The sequence below is a fragment of the Eumetopias jubatus genome, unplaced genomic scaffold (genome assembly GCF_037043125.1).
Source record: "Eumetopias jubatus isolate StellerSeaLion01/CBP00866 unplaced genomic scaffold, mEumJub1_p1.0 scaffold_1, whole genome shotgun sequence".
In the NCBI taxonomy this organism is placed as follows: domain Eukaryota; kingdom Metazoa; phylum Chordata; class Mammalia; order Carnivora; family Otariidae; genus Eumetopias; species Eumetopias jubatus.
The window spans coordinates 8,630,406-8,653,150 of NW_028274807.1; the positions used below are offsets into that span (position 1 = coordinate 8,630,406).

The following is a 22,745-nucleotide window of genomic DNA, read 5'->3' on the forward strand; positions in this document are numbered from 1 at the left end:
AAGTCTACAGACAAAGCTAATTTCCAAAGCTCTTTGGGGTTTGATAACAGTGGTTGAGGGCAGTTCTTCTCATTCGGAAAAAGTTCAGTCTTGGTCCTAAGCTGAAAAATTGAAATAAAACTTTGCCACAACTCCACCACTGAACTGCTGTGTGATAGACCACGTCAGGATATTCAGCTACTATTGCTGATGAACATTCATGGAACTGTTGAGAGTTCAGTCCACAACAGCAAATGAAGGTCACTGTTGACAATACTGGTTCAGTAACACGATTCAAATGTTCTCCACAAAATACCTATTGATGTAAGCAATGCAGTAAACAGCCATAGGCTCTAACACCCGATATTATCACAAGCTCTATGAGTTTGTCCTAGTAAGCCTTTTCTATTCCACACGTATTTTTTCCACCATCAATTGTAACACATCTTAGCAGATTCCACTTCAGGTTGTACTGAATCCGTTTTCTCAACTTTGAAAACATTTCTGCCTGTAGTTCTTCCGCACAGACTGTTGCCAGAGCTGAATTCTCCAGTAACTCCTAGCTTGGCACAGGCTCCTCAAATGTCTGAGCCGTGTAGGTAACATAGGTCAACTCTTATAGCAAGAGTCAGTGACAACCACCACTCAAAATCACTTGCTTGGTTTTTAACGGACACTTGACGTTGCTCATAATACCCTCAACACTTGGAGCAGCTGCTGTCATTGACAGGCTAACAGTCCTAAACGAACTTTCTCTGGGCATGTTTCTTCCGCTGCTGCATCACACGTGACTTCATGAACTCACAAAAGGACAGTGGTTTCCCTGCTCGGCTAACAAGCAAGCCCATCAGAAACCTACTTTGCTTGTAGCATCATTTTCCCTTATTTGTGTGAAGAAATTCTGTGATTAGATATTCAATTTTAAGTTTTCTAATTTTTCTAGCCACCGTTTCCTTGTGAGTTAGGAATATTCCAGTGGACGTTTAGATGGAGAATGCCAACATCTACGGTACTCCAGGACAGCTACGAGGTCACCACATGTTCCCACCTAACTGAGGAACGACATAATCCACCCTCCACTGTGCGGGAGAAGCATGGCAATACCCAAAGCCTCCTTTCCTCCTTTCTTGTGTTGACACGATGGGTAGACACTGGTGCTAAAGAATACAACACGGAGGTGCAGTCACACATGTGGCACACAGATGCTGCTGAGCTATGACCGAGTCACAGCTGTCTGTGGTCCACCACGTGGCAAAATGACGTGCCACGCAGATCTCTGGGGCAACTACTCAACTCTGCCACCATAGCCCCAAAGCAACCATAGAACAATGGGCAAATTTTTAAAAATGTGGTGGTATTCTAATATACTTCATTTATAGATACTGAAATTTAAATTTCCTAACTTTCACATCATGAAATACTCGTTTGATGTTTTTCAACCTTATTTATTTATTTATTATTTGGGGCGGGGGGCATAGGGGTAGATGGAGAGGGAGAGAATCTTAAGCAGGCTCCACACCCAGCGCGGAGCCCGACACGGGCTCAATCTCACGACCCTGAGATCATGACCTGACTTCAGATGCTTAACCAACTGAGCCACCCAGGCGCCCCATGATGTTTTTCAACTATTTGAAGTGTACAAACCATTCTACCCATACGGGCCACACACACACACACAGACGAGTGGCTGTGATTTGTTGATACTTCCTGTACGACAATGGACAGGAAGCAGGGGCCAGTCAGCCCTGCCTTTCTAGAGCTCTCCTGTCCCCGAAGGGCCCAGCACCATGGAAGGATGTGCCCAGAGTTTGCTGCCGGGCACAAACTGGGAAATGCAGGTAACGGGTGGCACGAAAGCAAGCTGAAAGGTCTCAGGGAGACAAATGAAGCTTCCCTGGCAATCACTAGAACACGATGCATCTATTTGCTATTCCATTTCATCCCTATTTTTACCTTTGTTCAGAGTCCTAGAAGGCCTCCTGACCTCTTGGTCCAGGGCTGTGGCCCCGGGGACCTCTCTTACATAGAAAGGGTCGAACTACAGTGTGTCTGGACAAAGAGTAACTATGGTGCCTGGAATTGGGGGGAAGATGGGAGGAGACAAGGGGAACCAAATATCACACAGGACAATCAGTTGTTGCAAAGGGCTACCCTGCTTTGCATCACAACACCCCCGGAGCTGCTGCCGGGATAGGAATTCTTGAACCCTGGAAACTAGAAGGGACAAAAATGACCTAGAGAAAAGGGGAGGGGGAGAAGGGAGAGGAAGAGAAAGCAGCAGTCTCCGCTGGATTCTTCAGAGCCTCCTGGAACCTATTTTAGTTGCCCAATTAAATAAAAAAAATATGTGTCAGAGATACATCAGTTCATTTCCAAATTCACGAAAAGCCTGTCAAAATAAAAACTCTTTAGGCACCACAGGGATTCATCAGGATGACAATGCAGTCATTCTTAAATAACTAAGCTGACTTTAGCCCCTGAGCTGAGAATCTATATTAATTGAGATTAAATTAGTCTCACCCATTACTCTGCTTCTAGGGGTCCATCCAGCTGTCAGTTGTGCTGGGTGATCTTGAAAGTCAGGGTCAGCGTGGAGAACTGAGAGCAGGTTGCACTAGAGGCCAGTCGCTGACCAATTGTGGCATCTCGAACTCAAGTTGCTTAACCTCTTGGGTTTTCTCAAATATAAAGGGTGGTGTTGACCAGTGCTTCTCAAACTTGATCACACTTAGGCCTTGCCCAGGCCTCATTCAGATGCAGATTCTAAGAGTGTGGGCGGGACCTGAGATTCTGACACTGATGTTGCCAATCCCAGGCCACCCAGAGTGACCATTTCCACCCCCCTGGGGACCCCCCCCCGCCAAGGGTCAAGGAAGGCAGGATGGGGTTAGTTTTGGGAACAGACAGGCTGCTCATGTTGAGGTGCCCAGGCTCTCCTCTTAGCCCCCTATCCACCCCCTCATCACCAGCACCTGCCTGAGAAGCACCCAGGCCTACCAGCCCCAGGCCCAACTTCCCCACCTTCAACCCATTCTCTTGTGGTAAATTAGCCACTGGACCTCTTCACTTAGATGCCCTGTAAGCCCTCCACGCTCCATGTCCTGTACCTGAATGCATGGGTATCCGGCACACCTGCTTCCCCTCGAGTGCTCCAGGCACCCACAATCAGCACTTGACCATCTGCAAAGTTGCCTGAGCTGAAATGCTGGAAGAAACCCGGCTCCTCTCCTCACCACCTCTCACTCTATCCAATCAATCCCTGAGATCAATCAACTTCCCTTCCTAAATAAGTAGACCCTAACCACTTAAAAACTTGCATTGGCAAGGCCTCTTGATTTCTCATCACACCAGGCTTTGAACATACTCTTACCTTCTCCTAGATTCTAGAACATTCCCACCACCACTTAAGCCTCAATTCCTCAGAGAAACTCACGTCAGCCCCCAGACCAGAATACCCTGGGCTTATTTGGGATTATTCACCAACTATCTGCCCCTACCCACAAAAACCGAACTGTGACACGCCGGTTGGTCACCCCTAGGACACAGCTAAGCGTCTTGCACAGGACAGGCATTCATGATTTGTCTTCCGTAGTCCTCATATCAGCTGCCCTAAGATCCCTGCTAAATATTCTTTCAGGGTAGGACTTCCCATTTTTAAATTCTTTGTCCAGGATTAACCACTTTCTTTGATTTGGGGTGTCTTCTGAAGTAGGGGAGGTATTTCAAGTTCATGGTCTTGACCCAACCAATGAAGGACAGTGCAGCCTCGCTCCTTGCACCCAGTCGCTGCTGGCCCCCTCGGCTAGAGCGCATGCGGCATGGTTCGCATCGGCAGTGCTGAGCTGGGGAGAAAGGCCAGTTAGTAAGGATCTACACGGGAAGGCCTCCCACTTGAATCTTCTCGGCCACGACACAACGGGCAGGAGGCTCCTTCAGAAAAGCAGGTCTCTGGGAAGGAAGACACCAGGCTTGCCAGCGCCCACACCTGCACGTGGAGGAAGACCCAGGAGCGAGTCGGCCGTGGGTGAGAGGGTGGTGGCAAGTAGAGGACTGCTGTGTAGGCAGCCTGCAAACAGCAAAGCACCAAGCAAGTCTGGGAGGAGGATGAGCCACTGCCCAGGGCCCGGGAGACGCTGCCTGGCTCACGTGACCCCAGGGCTGTGCAGCCCGTGCGCGACTCCTGCGGGCCACGCCCCGCACACCACTGGGGCGCCGAGCGCAGCCGGTGCAAACCGGGCAGGCCAAAGACGGAGAGCTGTCAAGAGGCACGAAGGCCAGCCCGATTTGACTCACAAGTAGAAGGTTGTCTGTTGTTTGAGTTTTAGGTGTTGGGGGGCGGGGGGGGGGGGGTAACGACTGTACCTCCCATAAGAATTTTATCTACCTCAGGTGAACACGTAGGTCCCACTATTAGATCCATCATTTTCACCCTTTTCCAAAGCCTCGGGCCCGTGGAACGCACATGTCCCTGCGAGGTAACGTCAGTCACGTTATTCTATATTCTGCGTTATATTCTAACGCAGATGAATGGGCTTTTTGCCAGTTTGTCCTTATACTTGCTCTAAGGAAGGGACGATCCCTTGGGAATGAAAAAGAGATTACCTGAGGGACGCTGAGCTGGTGGAAGTACACACTCCCCTAACATAGCAACAAAGTAAATTAAAAAGCAAAAAGCAGCAGCAGCTAGCCCCTCGATGCTTTCAAAATGGGGGTTATAACCAAGTAAGTTCTGAAAGCTTCAATATTATCCGTTTATGAACTTGGAAACTGACCACTTCCTTATCCTCTTTTTCTCCCTGATCTGAGGCACAACTCTGAAGGCTAAAAACACAACAGATATGCCTTGGGCTGGCAAGACGGGACGAGCGGAGAGGGGCCACTGGACTCATGACGGCCAGGTCTAACCACAGCGCCTCTCCACAGTTACTCCTCCAAACAGCCTCCCTGGAGTTGTAGAGAAAAAGTCTGCTTAAAAATCGTCCTTTATAAAACATTTAATTATCATACACTATGTCAAACCAAACTACAAAACATACCTCAAAATTCTAAAATAGATCTAAGTAGCAAAGTCTAGTAGTAAAGTTCACATCTAGTTACAGACTGAAAACTGAAAAATCATCCCGTGTAATCATTCACAGAAAACACTACTCACCTTGTCTCCCATGGCGTTCGCTGGGTTCATATAGAAAAAGTAGATTCATTCATGCTGCCGACTCAAACTCTACATTTAGTCACAAATTATCTTTACTCAGTGCTTCTCATACTGTGCTAAGACCCTTACGTCCATTAGCTCACGGAAGCCTGCATCGACTCCCACCTAGTGGATACTACAGTTATTCCCAGTAAAGGGACGTGCCCAGGACTGGACCCCAGTTCTAGAGCTGAAAACCATAGTCACTGTGTCCTGGGGCCCTCGCAAAGGTTTGCTTGCTCAGACCCACACCCTGAGGACTCCTCCACTGTTTTACAAAGACCACATGAGGCCAAGCTACTAAGGATCAGGTCCCAGGCCTGCTACTGGGAAACTTAACACCTCTGAGAGCTACTGAGATGTCACATCAACCCATTTCCAAAAGGGAAGATGACAAGAGACACAAATTGTGCAAGTTTTACATACTTCTATCTGGTAACTTCTGCCTCTCTTAGAGGCTTGTTTATAACATTGTATAATGCGGTGTAAGTTGTGAATTTTAATTGTTCATTTATATATTTTATACCTTGTTCAATTATTTATCAACATGTATGACTATGTATAAAAACTTCAATGATAAAACTATACTTTAAAAAAGCTTTCATTCAGACTTCTAAGATGAGCCACATGCATCTCCCTGCCCCAATCATGCAGAATCACCTGTAAAGCGGATTTACACACACAGATGCCCAGGCCCCAACCCCATTTCCTCCATCCTCTACCAGCAACTTGGCCATTGGTTTACCTCCCCATTTAACAAAGGCACTTTCTTAGCTGCGATGACCCCCCCCCCCCATCCCCGCTCTGGTACGCCGCTCCTCCAGTACCCAGGCTAGCCGGTGAGAGCAAAGGGAAGCCGGCTGAAGGCTCGTGTATGTCTCGGCACTGCCCTGAAGCAGGGTTCCCAGCTTCTCCTGTGGAAGGCGGGGGATTCACCACAGGCCAGAGCTGGAAGTCACACCCCCCACTAACGCGTCAACAAAAGGACACGCTATCAAGGTGGGCAACCATGAAAAACAAACTTTTTCCGGTAGAGACCACGCACAGAAACCTGTGGTGTCCAGGTACAGGCTCCTGCTATCCGAAAATGGGAGAATTTTCTGAAAACTTTTGTTAAGCCGACTTGTTCTCACTGACTGCAAGAAATCACAAGAGGATTTTCGCTCTTAAGAAAAAGCTGTTACCGTACTTTAGGTCTGTCTTTTGTAAAAGCAAAGGCAAACTTCTGGAAAGCGGGATACTTGTACCCGGTTATCATGCGTGGGCTTAAATCTGAATGTTTCCGTTGGAGAAATGTTTTGTCCTTTGAACAAGATTTAGGGTAAGAAATCGGGAAAAAATTAATGATGACAAATACCTTGTGCTCTCCGAAAGTTAAGCAAGAACACCCCGGTTCTTTCTCTCTTCTCACCTCAAGCAACTGAAACCTGGGGGGACTGTGGGTGTCCATAATGCCAGACACACATACACACACGCCCCCGATGGTCCACTTACCTTAGTCAGTCTTGCACAAAAAATACCTAGTGCTTTAAACACTATGTCTAAATATGTAACAACGACTAGTACAGGGTGAAAGGCCAGATGACCCAGAGCACGGCTCTGAGCGAACACACTGACAGGGGGACTGCTACACATCAGGAGGGACAACAAAGAATAAAATAAGCTATTTTCTTAGGCGTTCTTTTGTTTTTTCTCCTAAAAATGACTCAATGTGTATTTTCACCCTAGAAAATTCAGTCTAGGTAAGGAGATCCAAGATTAAGGAAATGAGAACATCTGCTCTACTCTGACACCAAAGGCTTCTCAATGCGGGGCCACCAGATGTCCCGGGGAGCCTTCTAAGAAATCTGAATACAGGCTCAGTATACCAAAGTCAGCGTCCCCCCGCCCCAAGCCTTAATCTTAAAATTTCAAATTCTGTACCTGGAACAAATCACCTGACCTATTAGTTATGGTCACCACTACAAAAATGGATGTAAAAATGAGTACTGAGCTTGTAGTCTGAGAGTGAACAAAGTAAAGGCCAAAGGAAATCGGGGGACCTGGAAGAAACTGGGCATGTACTTCCTTATTATATGACTTATTTTAACAGTAAGTTTAACAACACAGGGGCTGGAAAGGAAGGTACAGTGACAAACGCAATAGGCAAGCTGTGGTCCTTCTGGAATGACTGCAGCCGTAATGATTTTTTACAGACAGTTCTAACATTCATTAAAATAAGCCAAGGATTTCTGAAGTCTGATACAATACGAAATGTGCCACTTACCTAAGTAAAATGCTCATACCCTAAGAAAAAACTAAAGCAAGTTTTTCTTTCTTACATGTTAAGTCTAACTCTGTGTGGCCACCCTGCATTCTACAAAATCACATTTAACTTTTTAAGTAAGGTTTTTTGCCTTCTTGACAAGCATCTTAATATATACTTACAGATTAGTTTATAAAAAGAGAAGACTTTAGGTCAGACAAGAATACACTGTGGCAGGAGTTTCAGACTCTGTACAAAAAAGTCCCTGACTCACCCCCTACACCCATCTGGGGAAGGAGGAACAAGACAACGTGCTTTTCAGCAGGCCAAAGCCTCTTAGAGAAAACCACTGACCCCTCACAGCCATTCTGAAGACTAAAAATTGTTAGCACTTTGAATCAGAGAGAAACTAAATATAGTTAATCACCCATTGAGAGAATCCATCTTAAAAAGGAAAATGATCACAATCAAAACCTCCAATCTCTACTTCCTGAGATCTGGGACGCCTACCCAGGTCAACGTAAATACTATTTTCCTTTTCACACCTTTGACCAAACTTACACTCAATATACCTACCAGACCATTACCTGGACCAGGTTAATTGCATAGGAAGATTTTTACTATGTTTACATTTTTCTTAATTTTAAAAAAGCATAGTAAAGAGTCTGAGGACAAATTATTCAACTGTTTATCATACATAAGACCGCATGACTATGATACAAAGGGGGGTTCTTTTCATTTAACGTTACAATATACACAGCAAGTCCGGACCAGATCTTACAATCTGCACACAGGTATTTAACCTTTTCCATGCTGTTTATGTTTTACAATGCACAGAAGTCCTGTAACCAAACCGTGTAGTAAAGCACACAAAACTGGACTGTAACATAACACAGTATGCAGAAGCATTGGATTTTATGATTTCCTTTATGTAAATAGCGATTTAAAAACTGCTTTTTGTTTTTTTGGTGCTTGCTAAGATGTGGCAACCAGCACAGAAAAAAATGACCTGACCCATATAATATCTTCCCCTTATATTCCTAACAGCAGTAACTACTGATTCCTTTTGATATTGCTATACTCAAGATGATATCCTTTTATTCACTGTAAACCTTTATGAACTACCAAGTTGAAAAATCATCCACAGGCTTGACATTTAATTACAAAATAAATATGGATTTCCTGATTAACAACACAAAAATTTTTGTGGATTATAAAAACGGATATTTCCAAGTTTCCATTCACATTCACATAGTTTTAAGCCTTTCTTTTGTCACTGTTTACATATAAAAACCTGCTTTTGTTCAGAAAAAATTGACCTAGTCAGCCACATGGAATTGACCAATAAAAAGTAATGTGGTGTTCTGCTGAGTTGTTTTGAACAGGGTTATCGGCAGAGGTAGATTACTGCTTCTTTCCTAGGCTTCTTTTGATCCTGGACAGATAAATTACTTATCTTCATTCTCCCAATTCAACCGCTCAAAAGTGTAACACCCTAAAATTGGTCAATTTAAAATGGGAACACAAATTTAGCAACTGCCAGACTGTGTTACATTAAGGCAGCATAATCTCAAAACTAGGCACCTGTTAAACACCAGCCTGTTCACTTCAGGTCATGCAGGAGAGTTCTGCTTTACTCGTGCTTATATCTTGGACCTGTTGGTGCAATCAAGGTCTTGCTTTCAAGTTTACAAGCAGGTTAATCAGGAATACAAGAATCGACTGCTGGTTCCATAGCTTCTGGATCCAGTGTCCCTTTACCTTCAGAAGCCTGAACACATTTTGAATGTAACAGATGTTGTAATCTTGAATTAGATGTCAATCTATTATGCTCAGTATACAGATTGCTGTAGATGTATCGGCTATGGATTTAACGACAGTTCCAGTTTTGTTTAAGCAATAGTACAGCCATAATTTTCAACTGACATTTAAAAATGGTCTAGTTACACCTTGTGTCAAAGTGCAGAACTGCTACATTATTGGTTACAGACATCTATGTGCTATAAAAACAGCTTTGGTACAATAAATTATCAAAAAAGAAAATAAATTTTTGTAAAATTCACAGCATAATTGTGAGGCAAAAAAGCAGTCACATAAAATTCTGCATTTTTTTTTTAAAAATGTTCAGGATGAACAGAAGACATCTTTGTGCAGAAGAAATGGTGGAGATACCACGTGCCGAGAAAAAAAGCAAAAAGAAAAAAAAAAGTAAAAAGCAGGAAGGGACACAGCTGTAGCTATTTCCATCAAAGCAAACCACTACTTCTGTGACCTTCAACCAATAAGGAAGTCAACTTTATGACACACGCAAAGTGACCTTGCAATACCTTACAATTAGTGGGTCACAAAAGTCTATTTTAAAAGAAAGGCCTCTTGAATTACCCATTCTCTGTGTTTTCAGCATTAAGGACTGTCTGCAAAAGCATGTCCAAAAGTGATTGCATCTGAAATGGTAGGCTCTTCTAATTTCGAGTCCAAATCCATAAGGCCAAAGGTTATCCCAAAGACCACCACTCAGACCTCCCCAGGACTGGCCACGACTGACCCGTTGATTGCTTCTCAGTGCACCTTGGTTAGGAGACCGGTCATGTTCCATTTACTATCTTACTGTGGCCTCTACAACAGGAGACCCACAGGATCCCATGTAATTGCTGCTTTGCTCCTCAGTAGGTTCAGACAGGAGAGTTCTGATCCCCGCCACTTAGCATGCTTACTGTGCCTTACAAACTCCAATACAACCGTCCCTTCCATACAGCTGAAGGTGATGTTTGTGTAAGCTGGAGGTCCCTCTTCCTTACAGTACTGCATTTCCGTGCCCAAGTGTGTTTTGAGGACTTAAAAACCCAAATTTCCCACCCACCCCCCACCAAAACAAAACAAACAAGAGGGGGAAAAAAAAAGGGAGGAAAAAAACAAAAAGAAAAAAAAAAAAAACACCCTTAAGGGGACTTTTATGCAAATTATGTGCAGTGCCTTTTTATTTTAAAATTAGTCGGCAAATGACCAAGACCAACATCTGAACATTAACTTTTGGGGAACAGAAAGACAAAAAAACCCACTATGACTGGGGTATGGCAAGTTAAAATGGGGGAGGCAAAAAGAGGACACCTCTGCGCTATCCATGACGATGGGTTTGGACATGGCTCTTTTAAAAACTTCATTGTCCCTTTGCAATCTTTTCAAGTTAAAAAAAAAAAAAAAAAAAGCTTTGCCCTCTTGTAGCGGTTCAGTGTGTTAATCTCCTTCTGATGCAAGCAGCTTTGCACTTTGTTTTTTGGAAAAAAAACACCACTTCTATAAAAACACACAAGAAACAAACTCAAGTTTCAATTTAGTCACGAGCTAGCTACAGAACTCTGTTGCACACAAACTCCTGTCATGGGGGACTCTTCTCTGTCAGCCCCTTGCCTCATTGTCATATGTCCTTCAGTCATGTAATGTGTAGGACCTGTATTAGCAGAAAATTGGTATGTTGGATGTCCAGCTATGCCAGTCTCTTGGCGGGGATTGGAGTAGACGGTTAAATTAACGTCCATAGCTCCATTCTGTCCAAAGTCCAAGGTATTAGCAGCCACTGGGCGATTCTGGTAGGCCTGATTGCCTTGATTACCAGTAGAGGAGGAAGATGTAGAGGAAGAAGTAGTTGAGGAAGACAGGGATGTCATGGAGTGGTGACTATGGCCAACCTCCATAGAATCCTGGGTAGAGGAGCTATTCGTTGGAGAATTGTAGACCCTTGGCCTGGTCCGGTTACCCAAGGCTTGTTGTCCATGGTGGTGGTGGTGGTGGTGGTGGTGGTGATGGTGATGGGAACTGTTTCCATGGTGATGATGCAATGCATTCTGTTGAGGGGCTACATGAAAGGTTGTTTCTTGAACGGGATGAGTTTCAACAGTGACCTGTGTAGGAGCTTCAGTGCCTGACCAACCAAGGGGAGCAGGAAATTGTTGACGCACCTGTAAGAAGATTTTTAAAGGATTTATTCAGAGTACTGTTTCCAAGCTTTCATTCATCTTCAGTCAAAGGCTGTAACACTAGCATTTACACTAATTAGAGACAGGGGATTTTGAAACTTTTAATGTGTTCGTTCTGTACTGCAAAATTCCAAATATATTTGAGTGAAAAAGTATTTTACTGTGAAAGCTGCAATTTCTAGCAAGCTATACCCATAAACAGGCTCATATATTTCACTGGCCACTTTCTTTCCTTGGGAGCATTGCTTATGCCACGGATCAGCAAACTTTTTCTGGAAAGGGCCAGACAGTGAATATTCTTGGCCAGATGGTAAAAATTCATTCTTGGCACTGAATTCTTTACTTTTCCTGTAAAGCCCCTCTTCTGTCCATCTTTCCTGTCTCCATAAGGACACCCTTTCCATCAGCTGCTCAGCAATTCCTCCATCCAAACCATCAGCAAGTACCACGGAGTCGGCCTTCAAAACAGAGCCCCAACCTGACCTCTTCCCTCTGTGTCCACCACTATCCCTCTCTCCCAGGCTCCTCCAATCTATCTCTTGACTGCACTGGTACAACAGCCCCCTAAATCAGCTCCCAGCTTCCATCCTTGTGCCTTTTTCCAATCCATTCTCCATAGTGAAGAATAATCTTTTTAAAAACACAAATTCAATCACTTTCCTGTTTCAAATCCTTTAATGATCTCTCCATGCCCTTAGAAAAACAAAATAATCCAAAATCCATATAGTGGTCTGCCTCATCTGGCCAATGTTCAATTTCTCCAAACTTCTCCTCGAGCTATCCTTCCTCTTGCTACCTGGGTTCCAACCATACCAATAGAACTTCCTTCTATTTCTCCACCTCGTAGTCAGTCTCTTTCAAATGTCTCAGGGCATTTGTGTCTACTGTTCCTTTCTGCCTAAAATGCTCGGGCTTCTAATTTCTGCTTGGATGCTTCTTCCTCATTTCAGTTCCAGTCTTCTCGTAAGGCTGCCCCAACTCCTGTGGCAGAAGCCACTAGCTGTCCACATGGATGCACTACACTTCCCAGCCTCCCCTGTACTTAGGTATGGCCACATGATGAAATTTTAGTCAGTGGAACATGAATGAAAGTTTCTATGTCATGGCCAGACCTGGCCCACAAATACTTCCCACACCCTGCCTAGTGGACACAGCAGCAAGGTAGGCCCTAAGGGATGGAGGAGCCCAGGACATGGGAGAGAGCCATGCCACTAACCTTAACACCCACAGGACTGTTACATAAAAAAAGAAAGAAACTTCTTACTCTTTAAGCTACCATATTGTGGGGGTCTGTTATCAGTTTGGTCTACTTGAATCGTAACACATCCCACCCAGCGAGCAGCCATTCTATATCACATTATCCCCTCCTGTTTTCTTTTTATCAATTAGTGGTATCTGCAATTTCCAGTAACTTGATTTTGTTTACTTACTGTGGCACTATAAGCTCAAAGAAGGCAAAGCCTGTTTCTTTTTTACCAGGAGCCTGCATTAGGTCATTAAGTATTTACTCAACAAAGGTAGTCTAAGAACCAAACTTCAAGAAACACCCCTGAAACAATCCAGTAGAAAAATAAGCAGGAAGTTCACAGAAAACACTAATGGTTCTTCAACTATAAAGCCACTCAAATTCACGTATAAAAAGAAATAAGCAAAATAAAAATATCCTGTCCAGTACCACTGTTCATTTCAGACTGATTAAAGGTGGCCACACTGACTGTTTCCCAAAGTCCTGTTAGTGGAAGGCTACACTGGCAAAGCCAAACGGAGAGCAGTTCGGCTGCAGCTATAAAAATCACAGACCCGCCACCCTCTGACCTGCGGCCCCACACCGAGGGGTTTCTATCGCAGCTACACTGCACGTGTCCGCGTGACATCCGTGTGCTGTCCCGGCATCATCCGCAACAGCAAAAGAGACTGCAAGTCAACCAACTGCCCGTTAACAGTGGCCTGGGGGATGACTTATGGATAGCTAAACAGCAGAGTACTGTGTGATCATGAAGAAAGAAGAAGCAAGAAAAAGTTCTCCATGTACTGAGATAGAAAGAGCTCCACATATATGTTAAAAATTACATGTAAAACATGCTAAAAAAAACACTCAAGATGTGAAAGTGTGCATAGCATGCTATTATCTGTATACAAAGATTAAGAATATCTATATCTGCATGTGGATATGCGTAAAATATCCCCAAAAGGATACAAAAACCAGTAACGCTAGTTCAGAAATTGGGTGGCTAAAGGACATGGAAGGGAAGTCTTCACCGAATCTCCTTTTACATTTACTTTTTTTTAACAATTTATCATTTATTCAAAAAATTAAATAAAAAAGGGCATAAGGCAAATAAGGCAAAATAATGACTTCTGTGAAATACAGGTGGGAGGTATGCAAGTGTCCCACGTTACTCCTGGCCCATGTTTATGTGTTTGCGGTATTTCATCCATTTGGAGGGCAGAAGGTAGGTAGGTCATTCTAAAGATTTCGACATTTAAGCGAAGATCTGAAGTATAAACGGTAGTGACTACAGCAAAGAGAGAGGAAAAGTGTTCAGGCTGAGCACAGTACATGTGAGAAACATGAAAGAACATGGTGTCTTCCAAAAAATGGAAAAAAACATCCAGTAAGACTAGAGCAGACAGAGGAGAACGAATGCCCTGAAAGGGGGTCAAGACCATGGTGGTCACTGAGACCATAAGAAGTCTAAATTTCCTTTTAAGTACAAAGGAAAACCAAACACTGTTTAAAGTAGGGAGAGGCCACATCAGACTGCTTTATTGAATGTTCATGTGCCTGTGTAGAAGAGAATAGTGTTGACCACCGGATGGAATTAGATGCCGGAGGACCAGTTAGAATATTCTTTACAGTAAGATAGGCTGGAGACAGCTGCAGCAATGGGGTGAAGTAATGAGAATAAAAACATATTTAGGATATTTAGAATCCACACAATTTACTATTTGATTTAATTGCAGGATGAAGGAAAGAGGAGTCAAAAATTAGCTCCCTAACCCCCAGGTGTAAAACTGGAGCAAATGGGTGAATCTAGGGCCATCTGTATAAAGAACTCACAAGGGTGGGTTCTCAGTTTTACTTCACTCATCAAATAACACATTGGCCTTTCATTATAAAACATTATAATGCAGCGCTCAGTATGAATTCACTTTTTTATGAAGAGCATTTAATAAATATTTTTACTACCAACATCCGCTTCATCCATTTAAAAAAAAAATTACTCAATTACAGCCTCTTCTTTAACAAATTTAAAAAAACAAAGGAACAAACAAAAAAACAAAACAAAAACAAAAGAAAACCCCAAAAAACCCAAAACCAAACCAAACCAACATGGAGGTTAAAACCAAACCACAAACTGACTTGGAATCAAGGACTGTTAGTGATGAAAGATATGGGAAGCAGTCGGAGCAAGTAATCAGGATCATGAGCCAAGGAAATGTTATTTAACCCATCAAGTGACAGTTCCCAATGTAAAATGAAAAGTCAAACAGTGTTAAGGCTCAAAATGCTGCTGTAGTAAAGGAGAGAAACGCAGGGGAAAAAAACAACTGGAGCGGTGGCTGGTATGCACCCAAGAAATGTTAGCTGTTTCTAAATAATGAGAGAGAAAACTGCACAGATGTGTTTTAGTTACAAACACGTCAGGATTCCCTATAAATGAGGAAGCTGCCACGACCCTTTGGAGGAAATGACACAACCATCCGGAAGGCCCTTGGCCCCAGCACGGCTCTGCCTGGGCACAGCAGGTGACGGCGTGAGCGGTGTGGGAGCTCACCTGGGGACTGTGGGTCTCACAGTCCATGGCCTGGACGGCAGCTGTGAAGTGCCCGCCGCTGTGCCGGTGCTGGTGCGTCGGGTCTGACCTGGCTCGCCCGCTGTTGCTCGTCCCCGACGATCCACCTGCAGTGTCACACCCAACACAGTACAGCTTGTAAGTCTGAAGTTAACTTGGCTCAAGCATATATTCTAAAACTGTAACACTGAAACTCAAAGTACATCACACACAAAAAGCTAGATTAGCCTGAAGGCATATCGGAAAGTTATCCAGTTCTCTAAGTTCTTTCACATCAGCCACTTTGGTTTTGGTTACATCAGGGGAAATTTCAAGCATGTGAACAAGGTAGTTCTATTTAAAAAGCAATTAAAAATTTTGGTTAATAAAGAGTTTTGTTTCCAACTGCCAAGCAGAATTTATTATGCATAATTAAGTAATGGAGCTTTGGGACAGGTGGGTTTTTTTTTTTTTTTTACTAACTATAAAGAACAGATTTAGGTCAAGTAATTCCTCCCTATCCCATCAACAAGTTTTTAAGATACTTTACAATAACCCCCACTTTGTAAAGGCTTCTAAGCCCAACCGAGGGGCAGAAGCACTGACCTGAGCTTGAAGACGTACTGGAGGTGGTGCCCGAAGACTGTGACTGCTCCATCGCGGGGCTAGTGGACACACTGTTACTTGTGTTGGTGCCTTCGTCAGCTGTTTTCTTGAAAAAACTGTGCTGCAGGGCATAGTAAGGTTGAATTCGAGTTTTCGGGTCATAATCAAGCATCCTTAAAATGAGGTCTTTGAACTTCAAGTAGTCAGCTACAGTATGACCCGATTCCCCAGCACGACGCCCACCAGGTCCTCCTGTTTCTACTCCGAGAATATTATGAAGTTTACGGGTTCCTGGTGGTTTGTACTCCTAAAGAGAAGAAAGATAAAAAGGTTTTCTCTAAATTTGATCGAGTATGTAAAAGCCTACATAACTTCAAATACACTTAAGTCTACTATATAGAGGCCCTTATTAAAAAGAATGCTTTATAATTAGATCCTCTGTATTTTCATACATTACTATTGCAAATGCACTTGTAGTTAGAGAAATTCAAAATAATTTTAAGATCAAAAATGACTTTATAAAGATCATATAGCCCAGGGCTCAGCAAACAATGGCCTGGCCTAGGGGGTATTTTTGTACAGCCTCAACCATAAATGGTTTTTATATTTTTGGAGGTTGTAAAAACAAAACCAAGTAGAATGCTACAGAAGCCCACAAGGCCTACACCTCGTACTATCAGGTTCTTTACAGGAAGGAGGTACACCGACCGCCACTCAAGCCAACTGGTTCTGAACCTCTCTTCTGCCTGATGCCCCACAACCTTGGGTGCACTCTCTTTCATAAGAGCAGCTCTCCAGAGCTGTGGTAATCGCTCCAAGTAAAGAGTCACTGGTTTAAACCTACCCACTCATATTTTTTTAAACTTTACTTATTAAAAGTCATCTCTACACCCAATGTGGGGCTTAAACCCAAGATCAAGAGTTGCATGCTCTTCCGACTGAGCCAGCCAAGTGCCCCTTGCTCATTTTTAGATAAAGACAATAAAAGCAAATTATTTATGCCTCCCTTTAGAATATGCTGAATAATAAATCACCTTAACATGTTGAGATTTTCTGAAAATTCATTTTTTTAAAAGATTTTATTTTTTTATTTGACAGAGAGCTAGAGAAAGAGCACAAGTAGGCAGAGCAGCACAGGCAGAGGGAGAGGGAAAGCAGGCCCTCCTGTTGAGTAAGGATCCCAATGCTGGACTTGATCCTAGGACCCCGTGATCGTGACCTGAGCCGAAGGCAGATGCTTAACCGAATGAGCCACCCAGACACCCCTAAAAACTCATTTTTAAATAGATGACAGTATAGGGGTGCCTGGGTGGCTCAGTCATTAAGTGTCTGCCTTCGGCTCAGGTCATGATCCCAGGGTCTTGGGATCGAACCCCACATCGGGCCCCCCGCTCAGCGGGAAGCCTGCTTCTCCCTCTCCCACTCCCCCTGCTTTTGTTCCCTCTCTCACTGTGTCTCTATCAAATAAATAAATAAAATCTTTAAAAATAAATAAATGACAGTATAACCCTTAAAATTCCTATGAATACTGAGTTTATTCAGAATAGCATCACTGGATTTTTACTTCTAGTGACAATGTAGAAATCTCCAAGAGACCATTGCTCTCACTCTAAAAGCAAGAACAAGCCAGGCAGGTAGGCCAGGCCACAAAATCATTCCATTTTAAAAACCCATTAGAGTGCCAAGGACTAAACAAACCAGAATTAACTAAACTCCAGAAAATGAAAAGCCCTTTTGGGAAAGAAAAGTGGGAGAAGAAAACAAAATGCCAGAGATCCGGGTAAGAATCCAGCCCAGCTCTGAGCCAATCTGTGGCGGTGGGGAAGGCCCCACAGCTGAGCGAGGGCAGCCCAGATGGTGCCCCCAGGGCACTGCCAGGTTGGGGGTAGAGTGGCAGCATGAACAGAGACTGCGTGAGGCACAAACAGGAGCAGGCCGCTAGCTGGGTAACAATGTACAGAGAGCGCTCAGGTCTCCACAGACACCACTTAAAACCTATGAACACCGTGGAGAACAGAATCTAAGTTGAGCAGACAAATAAAGCAAAGCCCAGCTTCAGCTTAACTACAAAGGAAACTGACTCAGGCCCACACTACTGCCTGACAGAACTAGAGGTGGGTCTCTTTCTGGAGGAAAGTGAGATTTACTTCCATCTCAAGTGTTCTTAAATACAGAGTCTGGCATACATTTAAAAATTAGACCTAAGAAATTTAAAAAAGATGGGTCCATAATCAAGTGAAAAAATTAGTTAGAAGACCCACATAAATAAATGACCCAGATGTTGAAACAGGCATTATCAATAATTACAACAAATAGGTTAAAGAATTTAGTTCAAAAGGTGGACAACATGTATGAATAAATGGGGGATTTCAGAAGACAAAATGAAAACTATGTAAGAAAACAGAAAAGAGGGGCTCCTGGGTGGAAGAGTCGGTTGAGCATGGGACTGACTTGGTTTTGGCTCAAGTCATGATCTCAGGGTGATGAGATTGAGCCCCATGTTGGGCTCCACGCTCGGCGTGGAGTCTGCTTAAGATTCTCTCTCCCTCTGCCCCTCTGCCACGTGCTCTCTCAAATAAGTAAATCTTAAAAAAAAAAAAAAGTGGAACTGCTAGAACTAAAATATGCAGTATCAGAAACAAAGAATCCACTTAATGGTTTTAACTTAAGACTGGACTCAGCAGAAGAAAAAAATCAGTGAATCAGAAGACAGAGCAAAGAAATTACCCAAACTAAAACACAAAAGGAACACAGAATGAATAAACTAATAATGTTGTGCACTGTAACATACATTTAAGTGGAGAATTAGAAGAGGAAGAAAAGACTGAGCAGAACAAATATTTGAAAAGACAAAGTCTGAGGATATTCAAAAATTGATGAAAGAGATCAACCCACAGACCCAAGAACTCCGCAAACTCCAATGAAAACAAATACAAAGAAAACTATACCCAGGAGCCTAAGAGTAGAAGAATCGAACATAAAGACAAAACATCAAATCAGCTGGGGGAGAGGGAGAAACATTACATATAGGGAAGGATGCTTAGAAAAACTATTGGCTTCTCTTCAGAAACAATGTAATACAGAAAATAATGTCATTAACATCTTTAAACAATGTCATAATTTCTTTTCTCTTTTGCTGAAATGTCAACCTAGAATTCTACATCCATGGAAATTTCCATATCTTCCTTAAGAAGGTAAATAAAGATATTTTCAGATAAACAACTGCTGACAGAAATCACCATCAAAAGTTATTCATATAAAATAAAAAAATTAGAGGAAGTTCTGTTCTAAAGGAACATAATACCAGCTGGAAGCCAGGAACTGCAGAAAGGAATCAAGAACTGCATAGGTAAATAGAAAAGATTGTCTTATTATCTTTATTCTTTGTTTTAAAATTTCTTTAAAAGTCATTTTTTATTTAAAGCAGTTGTTTGTTGTGAAGGCGGTAACATACGCAGAAGTGATTATATGATAAGCGCACAGACGGTGGAGGGTTAGGCAAAAGCACGTGGTTAATTACATGGTTTATCAAGTGATATTAGATGAACACCAACTGATTACAGTTAAAGATGCATATAACACTAAAAATTACACACAGGGATGCCTGGGTGGCTCAGTCAGTTAAGTGTCTGCTTTCGGCTCAGGTCATGATCTTGGGGTCCTGGGATCGAGCCCTACATCGGGCTCCTAACTCAGTAGGGAGTCTGCTTCTCCCTCTCCCTCTGCCTCTCTCCCCGCTCATGCTCTCTCTCTCTCTCAAATAAATAAAATCTTTAAAAAAAAAAAAGAATAAAAATTACATACAAAGTAATAGCTCAATAGAGGAGATGAAATAAAATACCAGAAAGTATTCCATTAACCCAAAAGAAGACAGGAAAGAAGGAATTGGGGGAAAGGAGGTAAGATAAATAGAGTACAAATAAGATAACACTTTAAAGCCCAGACTTCAGGGTTTTTAATGAATAATTAAATGGGTTAAAAATTCATCATGAAAGAAGGAGACTAGCTGACTGGATTAAAAGGCATGACAACTTACAATGCATACAAGAGTCATACTTCATATATAAAAGTATGGGCAGATGGGCAGATTTGAAGTTAAAGGGTAGGAAAAATATAGACTATGAGAATGTGAAGAATAAGAAAGTTGGCACAAAGATAAAAACATTACTAAACATAAAGAGGGACATTTCATCATAATGAAAAAGTGAATTTACCACAAAGTCACAACAACACTAAATGGGTACACACCTACTAAGAGAGCTTCAAAACACATAAAGCAACTAAAAGGAGATAAGACAAATCCAAAATTATCACTAAAGATTAACATTCCTCTCTGTCATTGATAAAACAATAATCCGCAGACACACACACACACACACAAAATAAGGATGCAAATGATAAAAAAAAAACAAACAACTCGACCTATACTGACATTTGTAGACTACTACACCAAACAAACATATAAAATACAATTCCTTGCAAGTGTACACAGAACATTCACCAAGAGAGATTACCTGCTATGTCATAAAACAAGTCTGAATTAATTTTAAAGGAGTGAAACCATGTTTTCTGACCATGATGCTACTGAATTAGAAATCAGTTAACAATAAGATGTCTAGAAAATCCTCAAATATTTTGAAATTATGTAACAACATTCTAAATAATAATGGGTCAATAAAGAAATCACAAGGGAAATGAGAAATGTTTCAAAATCAATGAAAGTTAAAACATACCAAAAGTTGCTAGGCGCAGCTAAAGCTGTAATTAGAGGGAAATTTATCTTTAAATGCTGTAAGAAAAAAGTTTTAAATAAATGATCTAAGCTTCCACCTTCAGAAACTAGAAAAAGCAAATTTAATCTAAAGTAAGGAGAAGAAAAAGAAATAATAAAGAGAAAAGAATCAATGAAATAAAAACAAGATTAAATAACAGTAAAAACAAAACAACTGGTTGTTTGAAAAGATTAGTAAATTTGACAAACCACTAGCAAGAATAATAGGGAAAAAAGGGAGAAACAGAAATGACCAACATTAGGAACAAAAGAGACACTACCACTACAGAGCCTCTAGAAATTACAAAGATAATAATGAAATAATATGGGTAATTTTATGCTAACAAAGCCAACAACTTAGATGAGGACAAGTTTCTTGAAATACATGTCTACCAAAATTGACTCAAAATCTGAACTCTATTAAATATTTACAAAAGAAATAATGCCAATCTTACACAAATTTTCAGAAAAATCAAGAAAGAATACTTCCCAATAGTTTTATTATGATACCAGCATAATCCTGAGATCAATACCTAATGAAGGTATTATATAAAATTTTAGACAAATATCCATTTAATGACAAAATTCCTACCAATATAGACTAACAAACTGAAGCCAGCAATACATAAGACAATATATCAAGGCCAAGTGTGGTTTATCATAGGTTGAGCTTAATATTCTAAAAGTTAATTAATGTGTTTTACCACATAACAGGAAAAAAAACCGTATGATCATCTAAGTGCAGAAAGCATGTGACAACATTCAAAACCCACTCATGATTCAGAAAAACAAACATGCAAAACATTTCTCTAAAAACACAGGAAACTAGGGATGCCTGGGTGGCTCAGTCACAGTTAAGCATCTGCCTTCAGCTCAGAACTTGACCCCAGAATCCTGGGATCGAGTCCCACATTGGGCTCCTTGCTCATCGGGGAGTCTGCTTCTCCCTCTGCCTGTTCTGCCTGCCGCTCCCCCTGCTTGTGCTCTCTCTCTCTCTGACAAATAAAATCTTTTAAAAATAAATAAATAAATAAATAACCACAGGAAACTACTCCTTCAACCTGATAGAGGGCTACAAGAAATATACAATTAGTACCATACTTAAAAATGTGCTCACAAAAAAAAACAAAAAAAAAAATACTGAATAAATGTACGCTTTTCCCACAAGACTGGGAACATGGGAAGATGTCTGCTCTCACCATAACTACTCAACATGCGGAGGTCCCAGTCAGTATAATAAAGCAAAAATAGATAAATAAAGGCATATAGATTCAAAGAATAAAACTGTTCATTTGCAGAGAATATGATTAAGTAGAAAGTCCTACAGAATCTAAAAACAAACAAAAAACTAGAATAGGTAAATTTAAGCAAGGTCTTAGGATACAGAGTCAATATAGAAAACTCAGTTTTCGTTCCACATATTTGCAATGAGAAATTAGAAGATGATACTTTAAAAAAGACACTTAAAAAAATCCAAAAAATTAAAAATTAAAAAAATAAAATATGCCTGAGACTTCTGCACAAAACACTACAAAATGCTGCTGAGACAAAGTCTAAATAAATGGAGAAACCATGTTCACAGACTGGAAGACTCATTGCTGTTAAAATGTCCATTCTCCTGGGGAACTTCAAATGCAATCCAAATAGAAATTCCAGCAAGATTTCTTGGGGACAAATTTATTAGCTGATTCTAAAATTTCTATGTAAACAAAAAGGACCTGAAGAATAGAAAAAAAATTTCTTTGAAACAGAAGAAAAGAGCTGGTGGATTTATACTACTTGAATTTGAGACTTACCACACAGCCACAGTGACTGGCACCGAGGTACTGGTTCAAGGACCAATCAACCAAAGCAACAGAACAGGATGCAAATAAATACAGACCCGCAAATAAAAGATACATTTGTTTTGGACAAAAGCTCCCAGATCAATAGGGAAAGACCAATTCAACAAATGATGCTGCAATGCTTAGGTAAGCATCTGGGGACGTGAACATCAACTCCTACACCGCATTCCATATTCAAAACTTAATTCAAGATGAACCACAGAACTCTAACCATAAAAACTGGATCAAAAAATCTTTTAAAAGAAAGCACAGAATACCCTCACAAACTCGAGGAAAGCAAAGATTTCTTAGAACTCAAAAACTACTACTATTCATAAAAGCCAGTCGACAAATTTGATTTCATTGATATTAAAGTTTTC

The 22,745-nt window shown here is 41.7% G+C and overlaps 1 protein-coding gene across 6 annotated transcripts in view; it reads right to left on the bottom strand.

Annotated features, from left to right (window-relative positions):
- Nucleotides 1–8,085: 8,085 nt before the first annotated feature.
- DYRK1A (dual specificity tyrosine phosphorylation regulated kinase 1A) overlaps nucleotides 8,086–22,745 on the bottom strand; it is a 149,400-nt gene continuing 134,740 nt past the window's right edge. For all 6 annotated transcript variants that reach the window (XM_028114101.2, XM_088023891.1, XM_028114120.2 and 3 more), the window contains 3 exons: nucleotides 15,772–16,078; nucleotides 15,169–15,293; nucleotides 8,086–11,371 (listed from right to left, as the gene is read on the bottom strand). In XM_028114101.2, coding sequence (XP_027969902.1) covers nucleotides 10,751–11,371; nucleotides 15,169–15,293; nucleotides 15,772–16,078 — 1,053 coding nt within the window. In that variant the 3' untranslated portion in view covers nucleotides 8,086–10,750. The remainder of the gene's footprint in view (nucleotides 11,372–15,168; nucleotides 15,294–15,771; nucleotides 16,079–22,745) is intronic.